Source organism: Pinus tabuliformis, chromosome Q (genome assembly GCF_031772625.1).
Source record: "Pinus tabuliformis cultivar Carrire ecotype Pingquan chromosome Q, CPIR1, whole genome shotgun sequence".
Lineage (NCBI taxonomy): Eukaryota > Viridiplantae > Streptophyta > Pinopsida > Pinales > Pinaceae > Pinus > Pinus tabuliformis.
The window spans coordinates 1,322,663,373-1,322,688,958 of NC_142296.1; the positions used below are offsets into that span (position 1 = coordinate 1,322,663,373).

The 25,586-nt window shown below is 40.0% G+C and overlaps 1 protein-coding gene across 2 annotated transcripts in view; it reads right to left on the reverse strand.

Moving 5' to 3' along the window:
* Positions 1-24,405, reverse strand: part of LOC149224707 (ubiquitin carboxyl-terminal hydrolase 2-like) — a 54,452-nt gene extending 30,047 nt beyond the window's left edge. Inside the window, exons 1-2 of one of the 2 annotated variants that reach the window (XM_089386227.1) lie at positions 24,028-24,405; positions 20,529-23,861 (exon numbers count right to left, since the gene is read on the reverse strand). In XM_089386227.1, the coding sequence (XP_089242353.1) occupies positions 20,529-23,845 (3,317 nt within the window). In that variant the 5' untranslated portion in view covers positions 23,846-23,861; positions 24,028-24,405. Of the gene's footprint in view, positions 1-20,528; positions 23,898-24,027 lie in introns of both variants that reach the window. The other variant, XM_089386226.1, reaches the window with a different exon arrangement.
* Positions 24,406-25,586: the final 1,181 nt, after the last annotated feature.

Sequence of the window (25,586 nt, forward strand, 5' to 3'; positions counted from 1 at the left end):
CAAGGTCTTCCTTACACATCTCTATGAACCTCTCTAATCCTATCAAGAAGAGATCAACATACAACACCAAGATAAGTGGGTCACCCTCAATGAGTAAATAGTACAAGTTTAAGTCGACCTCACTCTTGGTGAAGCCCAAACCAAGAAGATATCGATCAATCCTGGATTACCATAAAAGCAGAGCCTGCTTCATCCCATAAAGGGTCTTCTTTAACCTGCATACATGAGACTCCCTTTCATGCACCTCAAAGCCTTGAGGTTGTTGAATATACACCTCTTCCTCAATCACCCCATTAAGGAAGGCATTATTTAAATCCATCTGATGTATGCTCCACTCCATCTCTGAAGCAATGGAAATAACGTTCCTAATAAATGCATATCTGGTGACAAGAGAAAATGTCTCCTAATAGTCTACTCCCTCTTATTGGGAGACCCCTCTCGCCATAAACCTCACTTTGTGCTTCTCGATGTTGTCATTTACTGCATGCTTGATCTTGTAGATCCATTGTGAAGTGACCACTGACTTCCCCTCGGGCCTCGACACTATGTCCCACACATCATTCCTCATGATGGAGTTATACTCCTCCAACATGTCATCCCTCTAGACCTGTTGATTTGTTGCCTCCTCAAAAGTAGAAGGCTCAGACTCACTAATGTTGCTCATCAAGGCCAAATAACTGGAAAATCTGGCTACTGGTATACTCTCCCTTAAAGTGTTGCTACGAGCCTCCACATGCTCCTCAACATCCCTCAAGGTTTGCTCGCACCATCTCAACCCTCTCCTAGTGGAGCTCAAAGGAGCCTCTCGCTCCTCCTAATCTACAAGCTATGTCCCTGTTGCTGGTGTTGTTGGTCCTTGCTCAACCTTAGGAGCCTCTTGCTCCTCATCCTCTACCCATGTTGGCCCTATGTCATGAGACCTACTAAAGGTCTTGCCCTCCTCGAATCCAACATCCCAACTAATGATGACTCTCCTCTATCCTAGAATGTAGACCCTATAGGCCTTTGAGACCTCACTGTAGTCCACAAAAATGCCTTTCTCTTATGAGGGCTCCAGCTTAATCCTCTTCTCCGTAGGAATGTGGAAATAAATTGAACTACCAAAGATGCATAGATGACTCACCTTTGGTCTCTCTCCTATAAACATCTCTAGTGACATGGCATCATTGAGCTTGAGGTATAAAGACAGGTTGGAAGGGGCCAGTAACTTCAGTCCATGTAAAGAGCACATAACCATTGTCTTGAAAACTAATAATTTGTGGGAGTTTGCAGATCATGAGGTTCCAGTTCCTTCAAATGTTGTCGTAGCAATTGAGCATGAGTTAAAAGATGTGAAAGGAAGGGGTATCATCTTGGATGGTGTGAGGGATCATGTGATTTCTCACATAATAGGGAAGACTACAACACACATGATGGACGGCCTTGACTAGTTTATACCAGAGTACAAATGAGAACAGGAAAATGGTGTTGAGAGAGAAGTTGAACAGCATTGGTATGAACAGATCAGAGACTGTGAACTCATATTTCACCAAGATCCAACCAGCTCGTGGTGAGCTATTAGCTGTGGGAGAAGTTGTGAGTGATTCGGAGCTAATGAAGGCAACTTTGAAGGGTTGTGCTAAGCAATGGACCACCTTTGTGGAGGGGATCCTTGCTAGACAGCAGCGTCCTGATTGGAGCCGATTGTGGGATAACTTCACCTTGAAATAAATTTGGGAGAGTTCAATAACTATTTGGACAACAAAAAAGAGTTGAGTTTGCCCCTGTTTGGATAGCAGAGAAGAGCTCAATTTGCCCCTACTTGGATAGCAGAGAAGGGTGAAGTTGCCCTTGAGTTTGCCCCTGTTGGACAACAGAGAAGGGTTGAGTTTGCCCCTATTTGGATAGCAGAGAAGGGCTAAGTTACAGCCTTGTTTGGACCAGTGTTCCAAACATCGCAATGTTTTCAAAAAATCGCGACTTTTTCAACTCGCTGATAAAATCGGACGATTTATAAGGCATTTTTTATTTCGAAAAAATCGTGAAAAAATCACGATGGAAAAAATCGCGATTCGACGGGAAAACATCGTGCGACTCCAAAAAAGTGCGTTTTAAAAGCGAATTCTTGGTTTTTATTTGTCATTTTTTGAAGACAGTAGGCTTGCTTGAGAGCTGAGGAGGAGAGGAAGGCGACTACTAGGACAGAGGAAGAGAAAAAGGAAGATTTTAGCATCCCAAGCAAGAGAAATTCGTGTTTGGATAAAATTTCTTCAGCAAACCATAGTTTTCAAGTATGGGCACCAAATTTGGCCATTTTTTTTCTTGTTTTTGCTTGGGTTTCTATAACCCATTGATTATCAATGATTTTTGAGTGGATTTGATTGTGTTTTTTTTTCATTTTTGTTGCATAGAGTGGAGAGGGTTCATTTTGGTCAAAAATTCAAAAACTTGATTGTTGGATTTATTAGTTTAATTTCTTCTTGTGCTCTATTTTTTGCATCATTTTTGTTTGGGTTTGAATGTGCATTTTTTCTATTATTGTTGGATTGAGTTGAGGTTTTTTTTTGTCAAAAATTCAATGTGTTGTGTCATGTATGTAATTTTTTTTTTTAACTTGCAATTCTTCTTGTGCCATAGGTTCAAGTTTCAACTTCAAACTTCATCTTACATTAAAACTCGAGAGTTCGACCAAATTACAAACATGCCAAGGAAATTGGACCCTATGTGGGAATTTGGTAAACCTGATGGAGGGTTTTATAGATCAAATTTGTCTTGCAAGTTGTGTGGGCATCATATGACAATGGGCGTTTATAGATTGAAGTATCACCTTGCAAAAATCCCTGGACATGAGGTAGGGCCTTGCAAAAATACAACTCCGGAAATCATCCAAAGAGCCCTCAGATCATTGGAAGAATTAGAGCAAGCCAAACTGTCCAAGTCAGATCTAAGGAAGCAACTAGCAAGGAGAGTGTTAGGAGGTGAATATGAAAGTGGCACTGGTTCTACTTCAGCATCAATATCTACAACCAACCTTATAGCTACCTCATCATATTTTGTTCCTAGAACCACGGCTGGCTCACAACCATCTATCTCTTCAATGCTTAAAAAAAATGAGAAAGAAGAAGTTGACAAGTTGTTGGGCAAGTTTCTCCTTTGGAGTGATATTCCTTTCAGCGTTGCAAGGAATAATCCATTTTTCCAGCCTGTTGTTGATGTTATTGCAATTGTTGGCCTAGGGTACAAAATCCCTTCTTATGATGACTTTAAAGGCCGCATTCTTCAAGATGAAAAGATTGACTGCACCAAAAGATTGGAGGAGTTTACGGCATCATGGGCACACACAGGATGCACTGTGATATCAGATGGCTAGACCGATCAAACGGAGAGAAGTCTTATAAACTTCTTGGTTAATTGTCCCAAGGGGACAATGTTTATGAAATCTGTTGATGCATCTGCACATATCAAAGATGCAAAATTATTATGTGATTTGTTGGATGTGTTTATTTTGGAGGTGGGTGCAGAACATGTTGTCCAAGTCATAACGGACAATGCTGCAAATTATATTGTCGTTGGCAAGATGCTTATGGAGAGGCATCCTACTTTATTTTGGACACCTTGTGTTGCACATTGCAATGATTTGAAGTTGGAGGACATAGGAAAAACTTCTTTTGTCAAAGATATTGTTGACTCATCAAAAAGCATTACAAAATTTATATATAATCATGCATATGTGCTTCATTTGGTGAGAAAAATCACCAACAAGAAGGAGTTGGTGCGCCTTGCCATTACACGGTTTGCCACCAGTTTCATATCTCTTCAATCCCTCTTCAATTCTATGTGGGATGTGAAGAGAATGTTTCTTTCAGATAAGTGGCGTGCTTTGACATTTAGCCGCAAACCAGAGGGACAGGCCATATGCAAATTAGTTTCATACCATGAAAACTTATGGGCGGGAGTGCAGGACGTGTGCAGCATTACTGAACCTTTGGTAAAGGTTCTTCGATTAGTTGATGGTGACAAGCCCGCAATGGCCTACTTGTACGAGGCCATGCACAGGGCCAAAGAATCCATTCAAACCTACTATGATGATAAGAGAGATGAGGGTTTCAAAAACAACCCCTCCTATGGGAAGTGATTGATGAATGATGGAACAACACACTCCATCGTCCCATTCATGCTGCAGGGATCTACCTAAACCCCGCATTTTCTTACCCCTGTGGGTTCTTAATTGACGCCGAGATCATGGGTGGATTCATCACTTGTGTTCAAAGGATGGTGCCATCTCTAGCAAAACGTGCAGAACTCTCCAAAGAAATGGAGATATACAAAATGGCAGGTGGCACATTTAGCTTTGAGATGGTTGTGGTTGATAGAAAGACTAAAATGCCAGGTATTTTTTAGTTTGTTTCAAATTTCATTCTCTTCAAGTTCATAACTTCATACTTTGCTTCAACTTTCAAATTTCATTCTTTTCTTATGTTTATCTTATTTGTAATTTTGTTGTAGATGCATGGTAGAGAAGCTATGGTGCCAGAGTACCCCATCTGCGAAAGCTTGTCATTCGAATCCTCAGCCAAACATGTAGCTCCTCAGGATGCGAGCGCAACTGGAGTGTATTTGAAAAAATACACAACAAGAAGCGCAACAGGTTAAACTTAAAACTTAAAATATTCCAAATTTCCAATTAATTTTTTGAATTCATTAAATAATATTTTTTTATAATTATTATTTTATGATCTTTGTACAGGTTGGAGTCCCAGCGACTTAATAACATGGTCTACGTCTACTACAATCTTCGATTGTGGGTGAGGCAACTTGAGAGGACACCTGATATAGAGGCCATCTCATTGGATGGGATTGACACCACTGCTGCATGGAGGGTTGAGGACGAGAGGCCTCTCATGGAGTCTGTCGATAATTGATTAGAGCAGAAGGTAGTGGAAGGCGTAGACGGGGCAGGGGAGGAGGAGGTGACACCACCTACCCAGACTACCCCTGCCACCAATAGAGGACGTGGTCTACCTCCTATAGCTCCTAGTTCTTCAGCTTCTAGAGCACAACAGAGTCCACTGCCAACTCCACCGGCATCTACATCTAGAAGGAAAGGGAAAGCTATTGCATTTTCTCACAAGAGGGGCAGAGGAAATCAGTAGTATTAGTTATTTCGTTAATTTCATTGTATATGACATTATGACTCATGATATGAGATACATTATTATATTTTTTGTTGATATTTTGAGGCTGAGTTGGGACTCAGGAGTCAGGACTTACTATTCAGGACATGATTCACTGTTATATGTGATGTAGCACTAGAAATGATATTACACATCTTATATATTAGTTCTTTTATCATATTTATGTGTCAATGGATTTATTTTATGTTGTAGATGCTTTAGATATTAAAAATTTTGAAAAAAAAATGAATATTTCTGTATTTTCCGATTTTTTCCCAATTTTTATGATTTTTTCCCCTCACTGATTTAATCCTGATCGTGATTTTCGCAACACTGGTTTGGACAAGAAAGAAGGGCTAAGTTACAGCCCTGTTTGGATAGCAAAGAAGGTCTGAGTTACAGCAATATTTGGACAGCTTGGAGGGTTGAGTTTGCCCTTGTCTTCCAGTGATTGGACAGCTACAGGAGCAGCCAACAATGAGCAAACTGTGGCAAGTACAGTGAGCAGAATGTAGCATGGAGGGTGAGGAGGGTTTCAGCAGTAAAGACAACGGTTTTTCTATATAAGTTTTCCCTTGTATTTTGCAGTTTACTAAGCATTGTAAAAGGACCATTTTCCCTTGTATGGGAGCCCTAGATTCTTGTTAAAGAACTAATGAAAATTCTATTTTGGGGGCTGAATTTTTTGTGCATGATCTAATTACTAGTTTTAAAATTTTTGCTGTGCAAAAGTTAGACACATTAGTGTGTTTCAGATTATTAGCTGAGTAAAGTTAAGTGGAAGTTGTTACCAGATTGTATGTGTGTGTGTGTACTGAGTCTAGTGCCCAAAATCTAACAGTTCCCCCCCTACATCTCAGCCAAACCTGTCATCTGCAAATCTAGACATGATGCAGTCGTGGAATCAATTGATTACTGCTAGAAAGGAAATCTCATTCAAACATCGCTCTCCTCCTCCATCTAGGCATAGTACCTCACCTCCTCACCACAACTGAAAGGCTCACAAATGGAAGTAGCAAATGCAATATGGATAGCATATCTCCTAGGAGGTATATCCCCCTCATCAAAGATCTGGGTGCTCCTACATGCTCTTGTGCATCCTACAATACCTGAGTAAGCCATCTAGGCTTTCCACATACTAAACCAAAGGGTGAGGACGTATCTTTTCTAAAGTTCTCCTCATCGACACTTGGATCTTACTCTTTTCTAACTTCTGAACCAGATTTTGAAATAGCAACCTTATCACTCCCTTCAATCACTAAAGGAGAAACTTGTAATCTAGAGGACCACACATCCTCACCAAACTTCACATCTTGGCTCACCACAATCTTCTGCTATGCTAGAATGTAGATATCCTATGAGCTTTAGAAGGTTCATTGTATCCTACAAAAAAGGATATTATCACCGCATCTCGAACCTTCCCTTTGCCAGGCACTTGGCCACTTGTAGATCTATAGAAAGAAACACTAGACCATTAGCAACCTACCAACCTCCAACCTTCTTCATATCAACTTCATAGAACAAAATTTTCAAACACCACATGATGAATTGTTCTAGACTTCCTGCACAGATGATCACCAAGTGGATCAAATCTATCAAAATCACAAAGGAAACAAACTGCACAAATATCATCCAAGTCTTCTTGCACATAGCTCATAATAGTGCAAACAACAACCCAAAACCTCCGCCACTAAAGCAAAACCCTCAACAAGAATAATTGCCCCTTTCCAAGAGAATCCTCTAGTAACTAGAGCAAGCATCTCATCAACATCAACTACCTCATTCTGAGAAAATTCAACAACCATATCCTAGTACTCATCAATATTCCCATCAGCTACAAGCCCGCATTCAATTATTGATTCCACAACAGATTTTGAACCTATCTCCATGGCATCCCACCATACATGCTCTACATATGCCTCCTCACACTAAAAGGCTCACCCAACATCTTGCTGGCATGTACAAGTGCCACAAGATCAACAAGCAACCTGTAAAGGCCACTACCTCAGAACATGCTAGTCTACAATCATTGATAGTGCATTATGGTCCTTCAAATGCAACTCTATACTGTAAATTTGTCATATAAGAAACTAAAAGAAGATTTATCTTCAAACCAAGAACAAGCAAAACATCATTCAACTTAAGAACATCATCTAATGGCATCTGGAAGGAAATGAAGCTCGCCCCTTTCACAAGATTTGTAGCATCATCACCCAATCTTGATCTTGAAGCCTGGAAAAGAGTTTCATATCATAAATCATATCTCTTGATGCCCCACTATCCAAATACCATCTAACACTTGACAACATTTTGGAAGATGAACAAGACACCATGGAGAAGATGATCTCAAGTTGGGATGCTAACTCATCCACTTTTATAATAATATTCACACTCATTGCAACCTACTTCTAAAGCTTGGCTTTCCCCATCTTCTTTTTCAGACATTGATTGGAAAAATGTCCCATCTATTGACATGTAAAATATTTCACATTACTGAAATCCTGCTTCTTACCTTGGCTTGATTCTTCAATAACTTTCTTGTGTCCTTTCTTGTTTCCCTTCCTCAGCGTCCCAGTGAGGGGCTAGGTCTTCTACTTCCTTTTGCTTTGTTGAACAAGGTTCCAACCTTATCTCTTTCTACACAAAGTCATCCCAAAGTTTATCACAAGCAAGCAAAAATTCTCACGAGGACAAACATCTTGGACAAAGGGTTTCCAAGATGGAAAAAATCCGTTCAAAGCAATGGGCACTAACGCTTTATCATCCACTTTTGTCCCTACGGAAACCAATTGATATTTCAAATTTGTGATCCCACCTAGGTAGCCCACCATTGAATCTTTGTTACTCATGCAAATGGTTGAAAGCTTATTTCTCAAGAGAATCTTCTTACAAACATTTGCACCATAATATAATCCCACCAAAGCATAATACATCTCCTCACCAATCTTCTCCGAAATGGAAGAAGTGATCAAATGATCCTCTTCCCCAAATCAAGAATGACTATATTTGCCTTGGACTCATTCACCTACATGAACACTCCTCAGCGCAAATATCCTCAAGTCAACACAAGCCTCCGTGCAAGCAACCAAGTGTCTTATGCTAAAGACTTAACGCTAAAGACTTAACGCTCTCTTCCTAAATGCCAAAGACTCCTCGTCCAATTGAGTCCTCCTCCCAAGCAAGCAACCAAGCCCTCCATGTACACACCTCAATAAGAATGTCATCAAGCGACATCAATCTCAACTTCCCAAGGAAATACGCCACAGAAGCATCAAGTCAAGGTATAGCAATCCATGAGTAAGCTATCTCTAATGTATGGCCAAGATACAACGAAGTCTAGTCAACATACCATGGACCCAACATCAGATGAAGCTCCCTCAAGAATGGTGTAACACTTTTGGAGTAACCCCAAAATCTAACACCCATATGGATAATGCCTCTTTAAACACAAAAAAATGAACTATTGAGCTCTTATTATTCAACCAAGCATACAGGATCTAAATTGGAGCATAGTTTAGGTTACTAAGACTCCAACTTTATACACACCATAGCCATTGCAAATCTCTCAATTTAGAAAGAAGACATAAGCACCTAACAGGGGTGCACTTCATTTAAACCCTAAATCTTACTCAAATTGAAGAAGGGAAAAATCAATAATTATGAACATTTGGATGGTAAACCAACTAAAACGAGATTGGTGGAAGGATACTTGAGAGGTTAGGGTTTTCATAAGAATGGTGACACTTCAGCACAACTAGGGTTTCACTAGAACTTAGGGATCAACGGATGTGGTCTCAAACCTTTCGTAGGTTGTCCCTCCTTCCTCCAAGGCTCATGGAAGAAGACCTCATGGATTATGCAGATGATCCTTTGAGCGATCAACAGGTATGTGTAGACTCAAAGGACATCCAAGTCAGCCAAGACCCCCTCTTGCTCCTACGCCCAATTTCAAAGAGGGGCAATCTATCAACAAAGACCCTTTTAGATGACGATAGTTTTAGCCTTGGATCGTCAACCTTAGGAAATAAATTTAATCCCACCACATATGAGAGATGTTGTCAACACTTCCACTGCATGTGAAATCACCTTCAATTTGATGGTAGGAGAGTTTGGCTCAAGCTTCATTGAAGGAGGCATTCATGGTTATGAAGGGCATGGTTTCATCAGGGAAAACCTAGTGGACAACTTAAGGCGCGGTCTCTTCTCCCTCGATACTAGATCATCCACAACTAGTAGCATAGGACCAAGAGACCAAGCAACCCTTGCAAAAGGAGGAAATGCATGAAACTCAAATCTGAGGTAATCAATGTGCTATTAAGGGATAGTGTGATGTTACATGAAATAATGAATTTTGAAAAATCTTAAATGGTTAGAAGATTTCCAAGCCAAACAATGGGAGTGACCTCACTTAAAAACTAGATAGAGGAGAATTTCAACACTTTGATAGGATACATACTCTCAGGCCCTATTTACGAAAATATGACATCGGGGCATTAATGCACATTCAACACAAATTGATTTTACCACTATTTGGATTAGAATACTAGGTCTACTGTTGAGGCTCTAGTTTGAGGAGATTTTCAAAGAAATTGACAAAACTCTAGTTTTGTACCATGAAGGTGATAATTCTTTTCGAAAACCAAGGTATATGGGGTTGGTGAAAATCCTTCTATGCCTTGACCTAACTAAAGATCTGGTAGATTTCATCATCAAAAAGGACCCATGTTCTTACCAAGTTCTTGATTATGAAGGAGCTCCCTTCTGTTAGAATTTACCCAAACCCGGCACCCGATAGTTTTATCCTAGGCAATTAATAATGAACAAATACCTAGCTAAGTTCCTAACACATAAAAAATCAGCGGAAGCAAAATACAATATGAATCACACAAATTACAACAGATTTATGCCCAACAAATCAATTCTTCATTATTAAAAAATTCCGAACATACTTGGGCTCTTGCCCTAAGATAATGGCCCAACTGAGAAGATATAGATTACAAAAACTTTGGGTCAAATCCAGCAGATCTCCTCTCTCTCGCAAATTTGTGGATCTCCAACCCCTCTGCACTCTCATACCAAGCACACTAACTGAGATGTTTCTCTCAATCTTGTGTTGTTGTTGTGTGTCTTCTCCTCACCTTAGCCTTGCCTTTATAACTTTACATTAAGCCAAAACCTTAACCCTAATCTCAAAGTGATTAACGGTCGAAATTAGATCTCGCCTCACTTGCGACCAATGGCTAAGATTAAAACTTATTCACTAAAGTAAATAATTTACTTTATCTAAGTTTTATTTTAGCTCAATAAGCCAACATCTTAATATGTGTTTATTCCTAAGTTAAACTTAGGCTAAGCCGCTAAGTTACATCAGCAACTTACTCAACCTAGAGCAAGTGTTCTAAGGTGTTATGAGGACGACTTTTGCATCCCTAGACACAAGGCTTATGCAAAAGTACCTACCCAAGCTACAAACTTCAACACTCCCTCTTAGCGAGGGAGGTACTTCTGGAAGAAACTCCTCCACCTGGATCTGTCTCCAAGCCCATCTCAGTTTCTGTAGTTGCTCCCTCTGACCCTGAAGCTTGTCCTGCTACCTAACCTGAAACTTGAGCTGAGAATCTGTCACAGCCAGCCATGCTCTGAGGAGTCCAATCACACTCCTGAGGATCTATCAATGTCATATCATACCAACTGAGTCTCCAAGCAGTACATGAACAATTACTCTTGCCAATCACTCGTCCCCTCATAGTAATTGACACTGACCATGTATCCAAGATCCCCTCAAATACGTTCACGGATTGTCCTAGCAACCTATATGATTGCCCCTGTCTGATGCTAAGCACTACTGCTGCTGCATCCAAGGTCGCTCCCTCTGAATATAGAAGCACTTGTACATCCATGAACAAAACTCTATATCCATCATCCTCTAAGGTTGATACTAAGAGCACGTGTACCATCAACTCTAGAACAAATAACATCCCTATCACCTTCAGAAATCCTCCTGACTCTAGTTGGAATCTGACACATCAAACCCCCTTCACTACACGCGTGGTGCTAGCTCCACAGCTCACATGGCAGTCTAAGTCTGTCTCTAAAATATTGCGAAACACTGACCTCATTCCCATCATGTGACTAGATGCTCTAATGTCCACTAGCCATAATCTATTGTCCTCATACACAACAGTGCTATTATCCGAAATATAGGCAACAAGAGAACTTTTTCTCAAATTTCTCTGTAAAGTCGTCAATATCAATTGATGTTGTTGCAACCACCTGATTCTCCTTCTTCTTCTTCGTCTTGTATGGGCATTGGCTTGCATAGTGACCAGTGTTGTGACATGCAAAGCACTTCACTTTGCTCATGTCCTTCACAAAAGCAAATCCCCGATTTCCGTTTGCAACAAAAGCAACATTTTGCTCATCATCCCCACCATCATGTTGGCCTGCATTTTTGGAACATCTCTTTGTCTCTTCTTGTACGAAATCATCCCAAAATCTATCCCAACTAGGCCGATTTTTCGATGCAACAATCTCGTCAACAAAGACATCCCATTTCAGAGGAAAGCCACTCAAGGCTAATCTAACCAACTCTTCACTATCAATAGTTTCCCCCACTGCTACCAAATCATCTCTAATATGACGCAACTATGTCATTTTAGACATCCTGGCATTTCTCAGTTTCTCTTTCAACACCATTTTTAAGTTTTGGTTTGTACTCTAGTATAACTTGGTTAAAAATGCCCACATCTCAAAGGCATTTTTCTTCCCTGTCACATGAGGTATAATATGATCTCTAATGGAATCTAGGATTATTCTCTTGGACTTCACGTTCCTTTTATTAAACTCAACCAACTTAGTACGATCTGTAGGAATAATGACAACCTTCTCTACAATGTCCCACAACTCCTACTCCTCAAACAACAAAACAATCCACTCCTTCCATGGGCTTAAATTTCCTACCCTATCCAACCTATCCTCATAACACAACCCAATAGCCATCATAACCTAGTTGACCTACAGTAATTTTCACCTTTTTTTAATATTATTTGGGTTACCCACGGCCTCACTCAAGCCTGCACCCTGCTGCCAGGAAACTCGACTGCAATCTAAGCTTCGTTTCTCTGCAGTCTAACACCTAGACTTCTCTATTGCCTATTGATATTCCCAATACGTAGCCCTCTTCACCTCCTGGTTGCGAAATATTTGTGACTAGTTGTTGGCTTATGGCTACAGTCCTAGCTAAACCCTGCATTCTACACTAAAACTCTTGCAATCGATCTTTCTCCAATGTCCTCCCCCACCACAACCCACACACTCAGAACACATCCACAGTTGGCAGCAACAGTGTCCAACTCTAGCGGCTTGAATACCTCCATTTCTATCTCCTTAGCCTGCTATGTTGGGTTGTTGGCTCTGGCTGACAGTGACGGATCCCTTACAACTAGCCAATTGTGGAGGTTGTGCCTGCCACCCTCCTGCGCCCAACTGTGCTCAGCCCTCCACTTGACTGTTGTCAGCCCAATGCTACCCCAACACATTGCTTCACAACCATCTCGTCTACCTGCAACCTTTGTCAACCACAAACGCAACCTGTGACATCGTTTGTTGCTATGTGATCTATCTATGTAGCTATTTAGGCCGATTTTCCACCTACGGCGACTTAGTTGTGTCTATTGGTTTCTCCACCTTTGTCTCTGCCTGTCGAGCTAGAAACCTTCGCTAATTCGCTGCCAAGCTTTCTTCCTCTCCACAAATGTGTTCACCACCGACTAGCAACACTGCGTGATCGTTGGCAGTTGTGTCGGTGGCCAGTCAACAGACCTGGGGGCTACCAACTACCTTGACAGTTGATGCCATTGCAGTTGTTGAGCTCCGGCCTGCCGACCTTGGCTAGCGATCAGCTAGCTTGGGTTGTCGATCACCCACGGCTGCTCACCCTTTTTTATTTTTTCTTTAGAAAAAAAAATCATGCCAATCAAAAGATATTCGACCCAAATTATCAAACAAAACAAAAAAATCACCGCCTTTAAATAAAAAATTATGATTCGTACAATCCTAGCCAAACTTGGCTCTAGCGATTCGATACAAACCCAACACCTACAATTCCAAGATCGATTTAGAGTTGGCACTCTAATACCATGTTAGAATTTACCCGAACCCAGCACCTAGTATTTAATTCCCAACAATTAATAACTGAACAAATACACAGCTAAGTTCCTAACACATAAAGATTCAGTGGAAGCAAAATATGATCTAAATCACACAAATGACAACAAATTTTTGCCCAACGATTCATTTCTTCATTAATTAAAAATTTCGAACTTACTTGGGCTCTCTTCTAGAGATAATGGCCCAATTGAGAAAATTTAGATTACAAAAGCTCTGAATCTGATCCAACAGATCTGCTCTCTCTCGCAGATTTGGATCTCCAACCCCTTTGCACTCTCTCGAACCCAGCGCACATTCACTAAGATGCCTCTCTCAATCTTGTGTGTCTTCACCTCACCTTAACCTTGCCTTTATAACTTTACATTGACCCAAAACCCTAATCCTAACCACAAAGTGATTGACAGTCGAGCTTAGACCTTGTCTCACTTGAGATCAACAGCTAAGATTAAAACGTATTCACTAAAGTAAATAACTTGCTTTATCTAAGTTTTATTTTAGCTCAATAAGCCAACATATTAATATGTGCTTTTTCCTAAGTTAAACTTAGGCTAAAGCATGTGCAAAAGCACCTACCCAAGCTACAAACTGCAACACCTTCAAATGTAGAAGGTTTCATAATTATGGTCGCCTGGTCAAAAAATTTGCTCTTAATTTCTCCATAAAGGCATGGATTCAAAGCCATGTCTTGTCAAAGAAATAGCTCCCTTGTTGCAAGAAAAAGCCCCCCCCCACCCGGACCTCCTTACATGTCTCCTTGGTAGATGACCCTATAGTAACAGATATACCAACAAAAAGGGCAGTGGTGGTAGAGTAGGACTCTTCCGAGGAATCGCACTCTCAGCTAGAGAAGGAGAGCTCATCTGCTCTAAGTAAGATCCCCCCCCTTCTCCTATAGATTCTTTTGATCATTTACAACTTGGCTCCTGGGAAGTTGAATTAGAGAATGAGACCAAAATTGTCCATAAAGACTTTCTCTCTAGTCTGGAAGGGTTCTCAAAACCTCAATTTACTTCGCTCATTCCCTAGATGGGTTAGGAGAAACCCCTATTGCAAAAAATCTAAAACCCCCTAACACCATTCCTCCCCTCTTGACAAACCTTCCTGTAAAGGAACCCAAAGAAAACCCTCCTTCTAAGGGCTCAAAGTATAACCTTAGACCTCACAATAAAGGAATTGGGGTTTTGGATGGATCCACTGAAGGTGGCTTCAAACATCTAAACAAAAAACACCTGAGACGAGACAAAGAGGCTAAAAAATCAAACCTACCCATTACCTAGAAGCAAACCAACTAAAAGGTAAAAAGTGCTAGGTAGCAATACTTACTTAGGGCCCTTAGAGCAACTTCCCCAAAGGCAACTTCAAAATGATCTTTCTCCCCGTAGACTGCAAAGGGTTGGCCAATCCCTCCAAGAAATTGGCCCTAAAGAGGTTAATTAACATTAACAATCCGTCTGTCATTTTTTTGCAAGAGCTCATGACAAACAGGGGATAAGATGTTCAAGACCTCTCAAAGATTATCAAAAGATGGGAGTTCAGTTATGTGGATGCTTTAGTTAATTCGAGAGAGAAGACAAGCATCTATTCCCTCTAATTTGTGGGATTTTGATTCAGGGATGGTTGTCTCCATTTTCTCCCAAAATGACAAAAGAGCTCAATTGTCTAAACCAATGTTGCGAACATTGGCATCGAGATAAAATAGGCAAGGGTCCTTAAAACCAAAAAATCGTAAAAAATCAGGAAAATATTGGTAAAAACTCGACAAACATCAGCAAAATTAAGATGCCATAAAAATATTTTTAAAAATCGGCAAACATCGGCTAGGCCAAAAAATCGTGGTTTCAAGATAAAATCAAGATGTTATCGAGATGTTTGCAACACTGGTCTAAACATCTATGGAGTCATGGACCCCTCAAACCATCAAGGTTAGTGGGGCTGTTTTTTTTCCAAGTCGTGGGTTTGACAAGGGTTGGTAATCCTATGAGGGGATTTAATTTTTACTCTCGATACCTCTAAGGTTTGGGTGGCCAATGACCCAACTAAATTCTCTCTCATATTTTTTCATCAAAATCCCTAGAGGAAGTCGATTTGCTTGATAAACAAAGGGATTGGGAAGGCAAAAATAACAAAGAAACTCGACCATTTTATGGATTCAAAGGATATATTGGAGGAATCACTCATAACACAGCAATTGGTATCAATAAGAGGGAACACTAACCACAACCCAATTTTGTTGGAAGGGGCCCCTGCTTTAGGAAAGCCCCCAGTCCATTCAAGCTAAACCCTGAATGGCTAAAGGATGAAGACTTCATCCAAATTTTGAAGAATGTATGGATTCCCTTCAATTTTATGCTTAATAAATCTACAACCATCCAATTTCATTTGAATCTAAGAATAGCTAAACAATTAGCAATCCCATGGTCAAAGAATAAAAGGGAAAAGGATGAGAGGCTCCTTTAGGAATTAGAAGAAGCCATTACCTCCATACTCTCAACGGAAGGGTTTGGACTCCTATCCAATTCATAGAAGGAGCAGCTCTATCAGCTCAAAAGCAAAAGAAGAAAACTACTAATAAGAAAAAAAAGAATGGCACCTAAGAAGCAAGGTGATTTGGCTTGGGGATAGAGATGATAATATAATTTTTTTCCATTATTTTGCAAATTACAGGAAAAATATCAACTTAGTCTAGAAAATAGACAAAGGGGATGAATCATGGGTTGATAAGTTTACTAAAACTACTTGTGAATGGGTCTCCCATTTCCATACTCCCAAACTCTATTCAAAGAGGATAACCAAGCTTCCATCAATGCAATTCTAAGACTACCCAGCTTATTCCCTAGATTTGTAGACCTAGAAGACAATCAATACCCCATTGCAAAGGCAAGGAAGGAGGAATGGTTCAAAACCCTGCCCAACCTTCAGAAAGACAAGAACCCTAGTCTAGATGGATTACCCATTGAATTTTCCACAGTTACTATGATTTCATAACGAAGGATCTCCACAAGGTAGTGTAAGCCACATTTGCTACCTTCAACACCACTTTTGTTGCACTTATTTTGAAGATGGACAACCTAACCATATTTGGGAGCTTTCATCCAATCTCACTATGCAACAATATCTATAATATTATCTCATAAATTATCTCCCAAGGACTGAAAGAGACACTCTCTAAAAAGGACTCTCCTGAGCAATTCAACTTCCTCGAAGGGCACCAAATTCACAAGGTGGTTGGTGTTGCTCAAGAAGAGATACACTATGAAAACAAAAAACTTGAAGGCCATGATAACTAAATTATACCTATACAAGGCCTTCAATAGAGTCAGTTGGCTCTTCCTTCTTGACTCATTCTCATTCCTCTGGGGTTCATTCTCATTCTTCAATTCTAAAAGAGGCACTTGTTAAGGATGTCCTCTCTCCCCCTTGGTCCTCCTCCTTGTAGCACAAGGCTTAAACAAGGCACTTAGGGCAGCTTCAACAAATGACTCTTTTAAAGGTATCTTAATTGGCAATTCCTACTCCATTTCTCACTTTTTGCAAATGACATCTTAATCTTCTGCAATAGTTCCAAGTGTATGGTGGATAAACTCAAATAACTTTTAGACTTAGTCTGCACAGCGACAGGTATGTTGATAAATTCTTCAAAGTCTTTAGTTATTAGTTTGGATCTCTCTAAACCCAAGAAGCACTATATAAATCATATTTTCCCTTTCATGACCTCTGCCTTCGAAGTCAGATTTAAGTATTTGGGTTTCCACATAAATGTTAACTTATACCTAAAGGAGACTATCAATGGCACATAGCCAAGATCAAAAAAGAACTAAATTCTCACTGCAACATATGGTTTCCACACAGTAGCCGCCTAATTCTTGTAAAATTAGTCATTGAGGCCATCCCAGTTGACTAGATGTCTCTTGCTTGGATACTGAAAGGGATCCTCAACAAAATCTGCCAGCTCTGCTACTGTTTTACTGGATAGGAAACTGGGAGAAGGGAATAGCATTGGTCTCCTAGAGAAACCTGGCCATCCCTAAGATCCAAGGGAGTTATGGTCTTGAAAACTTGTTTCTTTTCTCCAAAGCCTTCACAACCAAAAATGTTTGAAGATTTATCTAGGGAAAAGCATTTTGGGCACAAATCATAAAAGATAAGTATCTCAGACACCTATTCATCAAAGAGACTGGATTCAATCCTGAAATAAAAGAAAGTCCAAAACTCTTCTATCATTTGGAAAGCCACCATCATTGCTTTCCCCTTAACTGGGAATTGGCTAATTTGGAGGGCTGGTAAGAGGGACAAGGTCCAACTTTGTTGTGACCCCTGGATTGGAAGCAAATATCAACATAGATTTATCATCCCCCTCACTCATGATCTCAGATCAAAAGGATTCTACACCCTCCATCATATTGCAATGGGTCAAGCATTGAACTCCAGACAACAACAGTGGCTTTCCTGGAGAGACTTGGATCTCAAAGAGGAATATGCTACATCCTGTGACCCCTATACAGACTGTCCTAGAAAGTGCAATGTTTCCATCAATGAAGAGGAGGATGAACTCCTTTGGTCAACAGACCCCTCAGGAGTTCATGAACCTAGACACAGATACAAATCTCTGGCCATTGAAGGCTTTGACTGACCATTGTACCGGTGATAGAAAGGACTCTGGAAATACAAATCCCTTGCAAAAGCTACAATTTGTATGTGGCTTCTTCTTAAGAATACAGCCTTAGCCTAGGATCTGCTTCAAAAAAGAAGCTACAAGGGCCCTAGAAGATGTAGCTTATGTGAATCTGATCTGGAAACAAACATTCATTTCATCCTCTCCTACCCATACACTAAGCAGGTCTGGAATGAAATTGAATGACTTACAAGCTTGAAATTCAAATGGTAAGGGGACTCAATTGAAGCTGCTCTAAGGAATTGGCATAAAGACAAAGAAACAAAAGTTTACAAAGGCTTGCCTATCACCTTGCCTTAGGGAGTCTGGCTAGCAAGAAAAAAAAAAAAAAAAAAAATATGAGAACAAGGACACTCTACCCTTCAAATGCACTTCCCTAAGTCTGAATATCTTGAGCACTTTTCCCCAATTCTCCTCCACCACTCATCATGCTCAGAGATCTGATATGAACATTGACACTCAAATTCCATGGGCATTTTTTGATGGAGCCTCCCAAAAAGATCTACCTGGAAGAGGAGCAGGGAGCTTAATCTACCTCACACAAAATCACTTCCTCAGCTTCAAATCTGGTACTGGCCATTCTTCAAACAACCATAGTGTACTCACAGCCCCTACATTGGTTCTAATACATGTTCTTGAAAAAGGCATTTCTCAAATACAAGTCCTAGGGATATCCCTCCTTATGATCCAATGGATGAAAGGTGATGCTAAGCTAAGAAATTTCTTTTTACAGCCCCTGTTTCAAGACATCAAGGAATTGCAGTCTTCTTTTACTCACATCATTTTCACTGATGTATACAGGGAAATAACAGGGAAGCTGATAAGCTATCCAAGGATGGGTTGGAACTGCAAGAAGACACTTGGGGGAGGAAATAATCCCAACAGAAGCAAAAATTTTATTTTCATCAATCCTGGCATTAGGATTCTGACTGTTTCTGAGCTGAGCTACTGTGAAGAACTTAAATAATTTTTTTGAATGCTACAGAGAGGAAATGTGTGGTTTATGTTGATGTTTCTGCTGTACTGTGGTACAGATGTTTCTTGGTTATAGCTGCTGATAGACACTGTAGCCCCTAGAACAGCAATAGCTTCATGTACTTTTTTATTTTTTGGCTCCACATTAATTTCACAATCAGCCAACCTTTTTTCAGACTCGGACCTCTCAGTCTCTTCAGATTTTGACCCAACAAGGATGGATGATGGCTAAGTTGCAGGAAACGTTGGAGAAGGGTCCGTTTCCGGCTGGAAACGAAACGGGAACGAGGAAACTCGTACCGTACGGCCTGGAAACTCATTTCCGGCCGTACTGGTCCGTTTCTTGAGGAGGAAATGTGGCCAGTACGGCCGGAAACAAGTTTCCAGGCCATACAGCAGAGTTTCCTCTTCGAACTTGACTTTTTCTTGTATTTTTTTTTTTGGCTTCTAATTTTTTATTGGGCAACTAAAATATCTTATGGATGCTTCTAGATGCCTCTCAAGTTATAAAAAAAGAGGATTTTTTTGAGTGGGGCATCCTAATGTTCAAGCCTATGGCCCTAGTGTTGATATGCAATTCATGGTAATGTTAAATTCTTAAAGTAAAAGTGACATTCTCCTTTATTTTTAAATGAAAAATGAAGGAGAATGTCACTTTTACTTAAATTTTTAACATTACCATGAAATGACTCAAGATGTTTGAGAGTGGTTTCGCCCTCATTGGATTTCATATGGAGAAAGTAGAATTTTAGATCTCATTCAAAATCCAGCAGACTTATCTATTTTTCAGGATTTCAAGATTGGGGGATTGCAATGTTTCCATTGGATTTTGTCATGTACTAGGGTATGGAACTTGTATTTAATCAAGAGCACTAAGGTCATTTGACTATGTAGGAGGAGACTCCCAATCAAGCACGAGACAAGAAATTAGAAATTTCTCGTGGCTGATTTTGGATATTGCTATTTTCATTATGTGATCATTCATGAGTATATATATATATATATATATATATATATATATTGTGTTTTCCCGTTTCCAAAATTTAGGGGGGTCACGTTTCGTACCCATGCCCGTTTCGGAAACTCGTGCCCGTTTCGGAAACTCATACCCATTTCCTCGTTTCGTGCAACTTAGGATGATGGAGATACCAGTCATGGTATTCTGTTCATGTAATTTTGCTATCCCTCTAAAAAAATTACTCAATATTTTCATGCTCTCAGCTATATTGACAACATATTGTATATATGAATACACTATGATAATTAAGATTAAAATTCCTACTGTGGAAAGGAAATAAATCATATTTGAATGTTACAAACAATTTAAAAGACAATGGGCAGTGGATTTCCAACATTCTGCAAAGATGTTAGATATGACAAATTAGCATTAAATGAGATACCATACACTCCTAAAGTTAACATGTAACCAAATTTAATTTCCTATGGTCAAGGGAAAAAATGCATAAGCAAATAAAAAACAATGAAAGAGAAGAATATGTCTCAGAAATCAGGAAAGAAAGCAAAATATAATAAGCATACTTCAAAGGGTCGGAAATCACCTGGGGTCCAAAAAGGGCCTGAGGTCAAGCCTCTCTTGAAAGGTAACGTGACCACTTAACTTGCTTAAGCGCCCTCGAATGTCTTGGGAAAATCTCTTTAAATGTATGGTTAGAACAAGTGGTGCCTTGCTGATGAGATATCTTTTAGTTGCTTCCTGTTTTATGCCATTCGCTTCAGGTTCTTTTTTCTTTGACTTTCTTTTCTCCAATCTATTATATCCTTTCCCAGTTGACCTAAATTTTTGGGGCTGCAAATCACATCCTCCCAAATTGACTGAACTTCCATCACCCTCTGCCACTGAGCTTGTGGAAGCAGGCCTTTCAGCTAGTTTGATCCCATCAATTTCTGAACTGTATTCAGCCTCACAAATCCCTAAAACATTCTTGTTAGAATAACCCTCTGCTTGACTACATGAAGACCCTTGAACACAAGAATCGTTTATCATTCTATCATAAGAAACACCGGCTGGGACAGTGTCTTTCCCTGCAGATCCCCTTCTCATTTGATGCCCCTCGTGGTTAGATGGTTGACCATTGTCTATATCATCAAAACTAGATAGAAACTCAGTCTGCTGACATTGAGTTTCAATCTCACCCTGGGCATTGCATCTTCCCTTCTTGGCAACTCCATTGCACATACCTCTCCCACTATGTATCTGTGGCTCATCTGCTTTTATAGCAGAAGTTCCAGAACACCTTGTTGAAGAGCAATCTTCAAGCTCTGTACCTCTTACTTTCTCAAGTAAGTCGGACTTCTCTCCATTTTCCAATTCCACTTGTTTCTCACCCATCGGCAATGCATCCGAGATATTCAACACTGATCCTGCAGTCAACCTGCCGTTAATTCTCATAACATGCTCTTCTTTTGCTGCCCTCTTTTCAAGATTATCAGAACCTTTAACAAGTTTGGAAGCACATTTCTCACATTTCCATGCATTTTCTCCACTGAGGAGCTCTGGTCTTGTGAACTCCGCCAAACAACCATCAACAGACATTGGAAAAACTGTGGCCTTGATCTCTTCTTCCTTCATTTCAGTAGTAACAGAGATACCCATATCCAACAAATAATCTCCACCATTTTCATCATATAAAAAGTTCACTGATTCAATTTCTTCTGATTCTTCTTTCTGAACAACAGATGTTTCATCCTCATCAAACAGTTGCCCAAACCCATCAAAAGATTCATCGAACTGTTTGTGTAAGCCATCATCAATGTCCACCTGAGCCAAATCTGGAGACCTACATGTTACCTCCAGCTCATTCCCAGCTACAAAATCCATTTCTTTGTACGGAAGTAGCAATACCTCTGAATCCCCAATCACAGGAAGAGGAGACTCTGTTTGAGAGCCATCAGGCAGAGTTAAATCAGATTCAGGGATGGAATTTTCTACACAATGATTCTCAATTTGCTGCACATTTTCCAATGTATCAAAAGAACCTTGCCCTTGATATAACATATCTTCAGATCCAGTTGGCGATCCAAGATAGTCCAACCATCCAGAGTCTTCTTGTGGACCAGATACATTCCATACACTATCTTCTTGTGGACCAGACACATTCCATCCACTATCTTCTTGTGGACCAGACACATTCCATCCACTAATTTCTTGTGGACCAGATGCATTCCATCCACTATCTTCTTGTGGACCAGATACATTCCATCCACTATCTTCTTGTGAATGAGATACATTCCATCCATTATTTTCTTGTGGACCACCTACATTCCATCCACTAATTTCTTGTGGACCAGATACATTCCAATCAGTATCTTCATTCAAAGCAGGTCCATCTGCCACTCTACCTTCCAGCAGATCAGACTCATTTGCAGCCTTTTCTTCTCTTTCAGTAATTCTGTTCTGAAGAATAGGTGGAGAGGTTGTGTGGGAAAGTATATCTATCTCTGCCTCTGATTGAATCTTAAGGTCTGATCTGCAACTTCCCTCTCCGTGGCCAATATTGCTACTTCTAGCATCATCCTTCAATTGCATTTTTGAAGCTGCTGAGGCTCTTTGTCGAGGCAGTGAGACTTTCTTTGATGTTCGTATAGTCGGGATAGGCAATGACAAATCAAGAAATGGCTCATACACCACCGAACAATAATCACATTCACAGCAGCGAACTGTGCTACATAGTTGACCATCAAATACACGATTCACCAATGTTGCTATTTTCGAAGCCCCGTTCGTATGGTTTGACTTTTCATCTGTGTTACCCTCAGCTACCTCATCATCTCCAGGATTCTGATCTAAATAATTTGGGTGGATCATGGATTTTGACTTGCTTACACCTAATTCTTCTAAGTGTAAGTTGTCCAGTAAACATCTCAGCAACTCATGGCTATCCTGCTGCTGATATCCCCTGAATTGAGAAGCCTTGGCACAAATAGCTCCAAAAAGAACCCTGGGGCTGATCGCTCCAATACCTTTCATCCCCTTTTTAAATCCATTGTCATCACCTTGCCTCAGCCCCTCTAAACTTGTTTCCACATACAGCTTCCTCAGAGCCGAAGTTATTGGTCCTTCGGGAAGTTGTGAGGGTTTCATGAAATGGTCACGAAGCACATCCAATGCAAGCAAATTCTGCAAAACCGAATTGAAAAAACAAGTATTACCTAGATTCATAAGACCTTTAACTACATGGCTGCTGCTCCCATTGCATATACCATCCTTTTCATCTGAACTTTGCGATTCAAGTTTCCCGTTGAGCCCCAGAACATTTTCCTCTTCCCTAAACCCGATATCATTATCAACCTGTGATTTATTCAGCAGTTTCTCCTGCACCAACTTAACGGCCTGCATCTGCAAACTCGGACAGCCATCTTCACCTTCGCCATGCGGCACAGCAGAACTGTCATGCACAGTCCTTTGGCAAGGAAAACACCAGCAATGGAGCTTCTCATTGCATTGCAAAGCATAAGGGTGATGTGTATAGAGCCAGTGCTTCCAAGCGTGCCTATCAACATCAATTTCTTCTTCTTCATTACCACAACCCATATTGCCACAAGCCAAACAAACCCAAATGCTTCCTGATGAAAAATCCTTGGACACCCTCTTGTTTTTCCCAGGTTTACCCTTTCCTTTCTTTTCCTTCTTCCCTCCGCTACTCTTCAGACATCCCTGGCATTGCAAAACTGATGACTTCGCAAGCTGGGTGTTCAGTTTCTCCAGATTAATACCCTTATCCATATGTTTGCAACTTGTGTCTGATGTAATTTTTTCATTGGTTTCAGTCTTCTGTGCTGGAGTAGTATTGGAGGGTGCCTTCTTAACCCTTTGCCCAGATCCATGGTGGGTCTTCTTCTTGGCTTTCTTCCCCATGTATGCCTATGTCTTACTGTAGGGTTATAAAGCAATCTAACCCTTCAGATGTCTGTAATAGCCAAAGAAAGCATTGCCCCTTGCCAACTTAATATTTCTTTCAGTTGGGCACAAGGGAAAGAAAAATGCAAATAGATTCAAATTCAATGATATAAAGAGCAAAAGCCTCAAATTATCCTTACCTCTTTCATAATACAGATGAGATTAATTGAGTAGAGATCACTAAGAAATCAGTTGTGGTTGATCGGCATCCTCTGCCATTGAATTCTGATACGAAGTTGAAGGCCTTGCAGTTTATTCAGTGCAGAAAGGCGCTCGTGGTGTGCATATGGAGAACAATTGTGGGCAAAATAATGCACTTAATGCGCGGCTTTTATATAGTATTTGTTTGGTTCGTAGTAATCGGGCCCGTTGCTTCCACAGATAGTGAACTTTTAATGGAGAAGAATTGAGTGGGATTCGCAATCTTTCTGTCTACACAACTCCTGCGTCTGTATAAACACGTCTCCGATTATAAAATATTCGGAAAGTGGAGTTCAATTTTTTGGACTCGCTGATGGATTGATCATCATTAGATCGGCTCATTATTTGAGCCATTAAAGCAAACACCTACCTTATTTTGTTATTTATAGTTCATTACATATGGAGTGGTTTTGGACATTATTAGCTTAACTTGGATGAGAGATATAAATTTGGGTGCCTTTATAAATTTAATGGTTAAATATAGATGTTAATTTTTTAAATAGGGAAAAAATTTCAAATATAATTATTTTTATAAATTTAATTAAATTGTTAAAAGAAATTATTTTAACGTTTAAGAGGTTAAAGATAGTTTATGAGACAGATTGCTTCTGATGTATTTGGTCTTTTTTTCTATAAAGCTTCACAATAAATGCTCCCAGCTTCTCGACAAACCCCTTGCTAAATAGATTATCCCAAGAGCTAGCTACCAGCATATCTGCATAATTTTCCCTATTGTCTTTGAAGGCCTCACATTCTAAAATGAAATATTTTTTGTTTCCACTTTTCCGGAAGAACAAAAAATGCACTCTTTCCTCCCACACTTCTTTTGGCCTCTTTCAGCGCCCTGTTTCACAACGGAGTTGATGAGAATTAGTCCTTAACTGAGCAATAAGAATTTTGGCTCTCCAAGAGATATTGGCCTGTATGTATGCTTTTGGTTGATGACTATGAGTGGGATTAAACACTTCAATATAGTATTTTTTTCTTTCTTCCTAGCTCCTTATCCCAAGTATGCTTGTGGAACTTATCCATAACCAAAGCTTTTATCTATTTGTTGTTTATGGGACACACGTTCAAGCAAATACCCCATTTACTAAACCATTTGTTATTTTGCTACATCTAAGTTTTTTTTCTATTGCACAATTTGTCATTAAAGACAACCTTAGGCCATCTACTCTCTTCCATTTGCTCAATTTTTTTTAAATACCTTATGACTCGAACCATAGCAATTGCTTCAATAGGAGCAGCCCATGTTTCACTTAACAAAATAGCATAAGGAACTGCACTTTTAATCTTGAATTTGTTTATAATCAAACGCTTCTGAATTTTCTCAATTTGTTTCCACTGCATGTCGGATGTATTGCTTGCCCATACTTCACAACCATAGAGAATCGTCGAAATTACTAGAAGCCCAAAAAGAGTTTGAGTGGTTTCCTAGTCTCATAACTCTGCCTCTCTGCACCTATCTTGAAAAGCATAAAATGCTTTCCAACCCCCC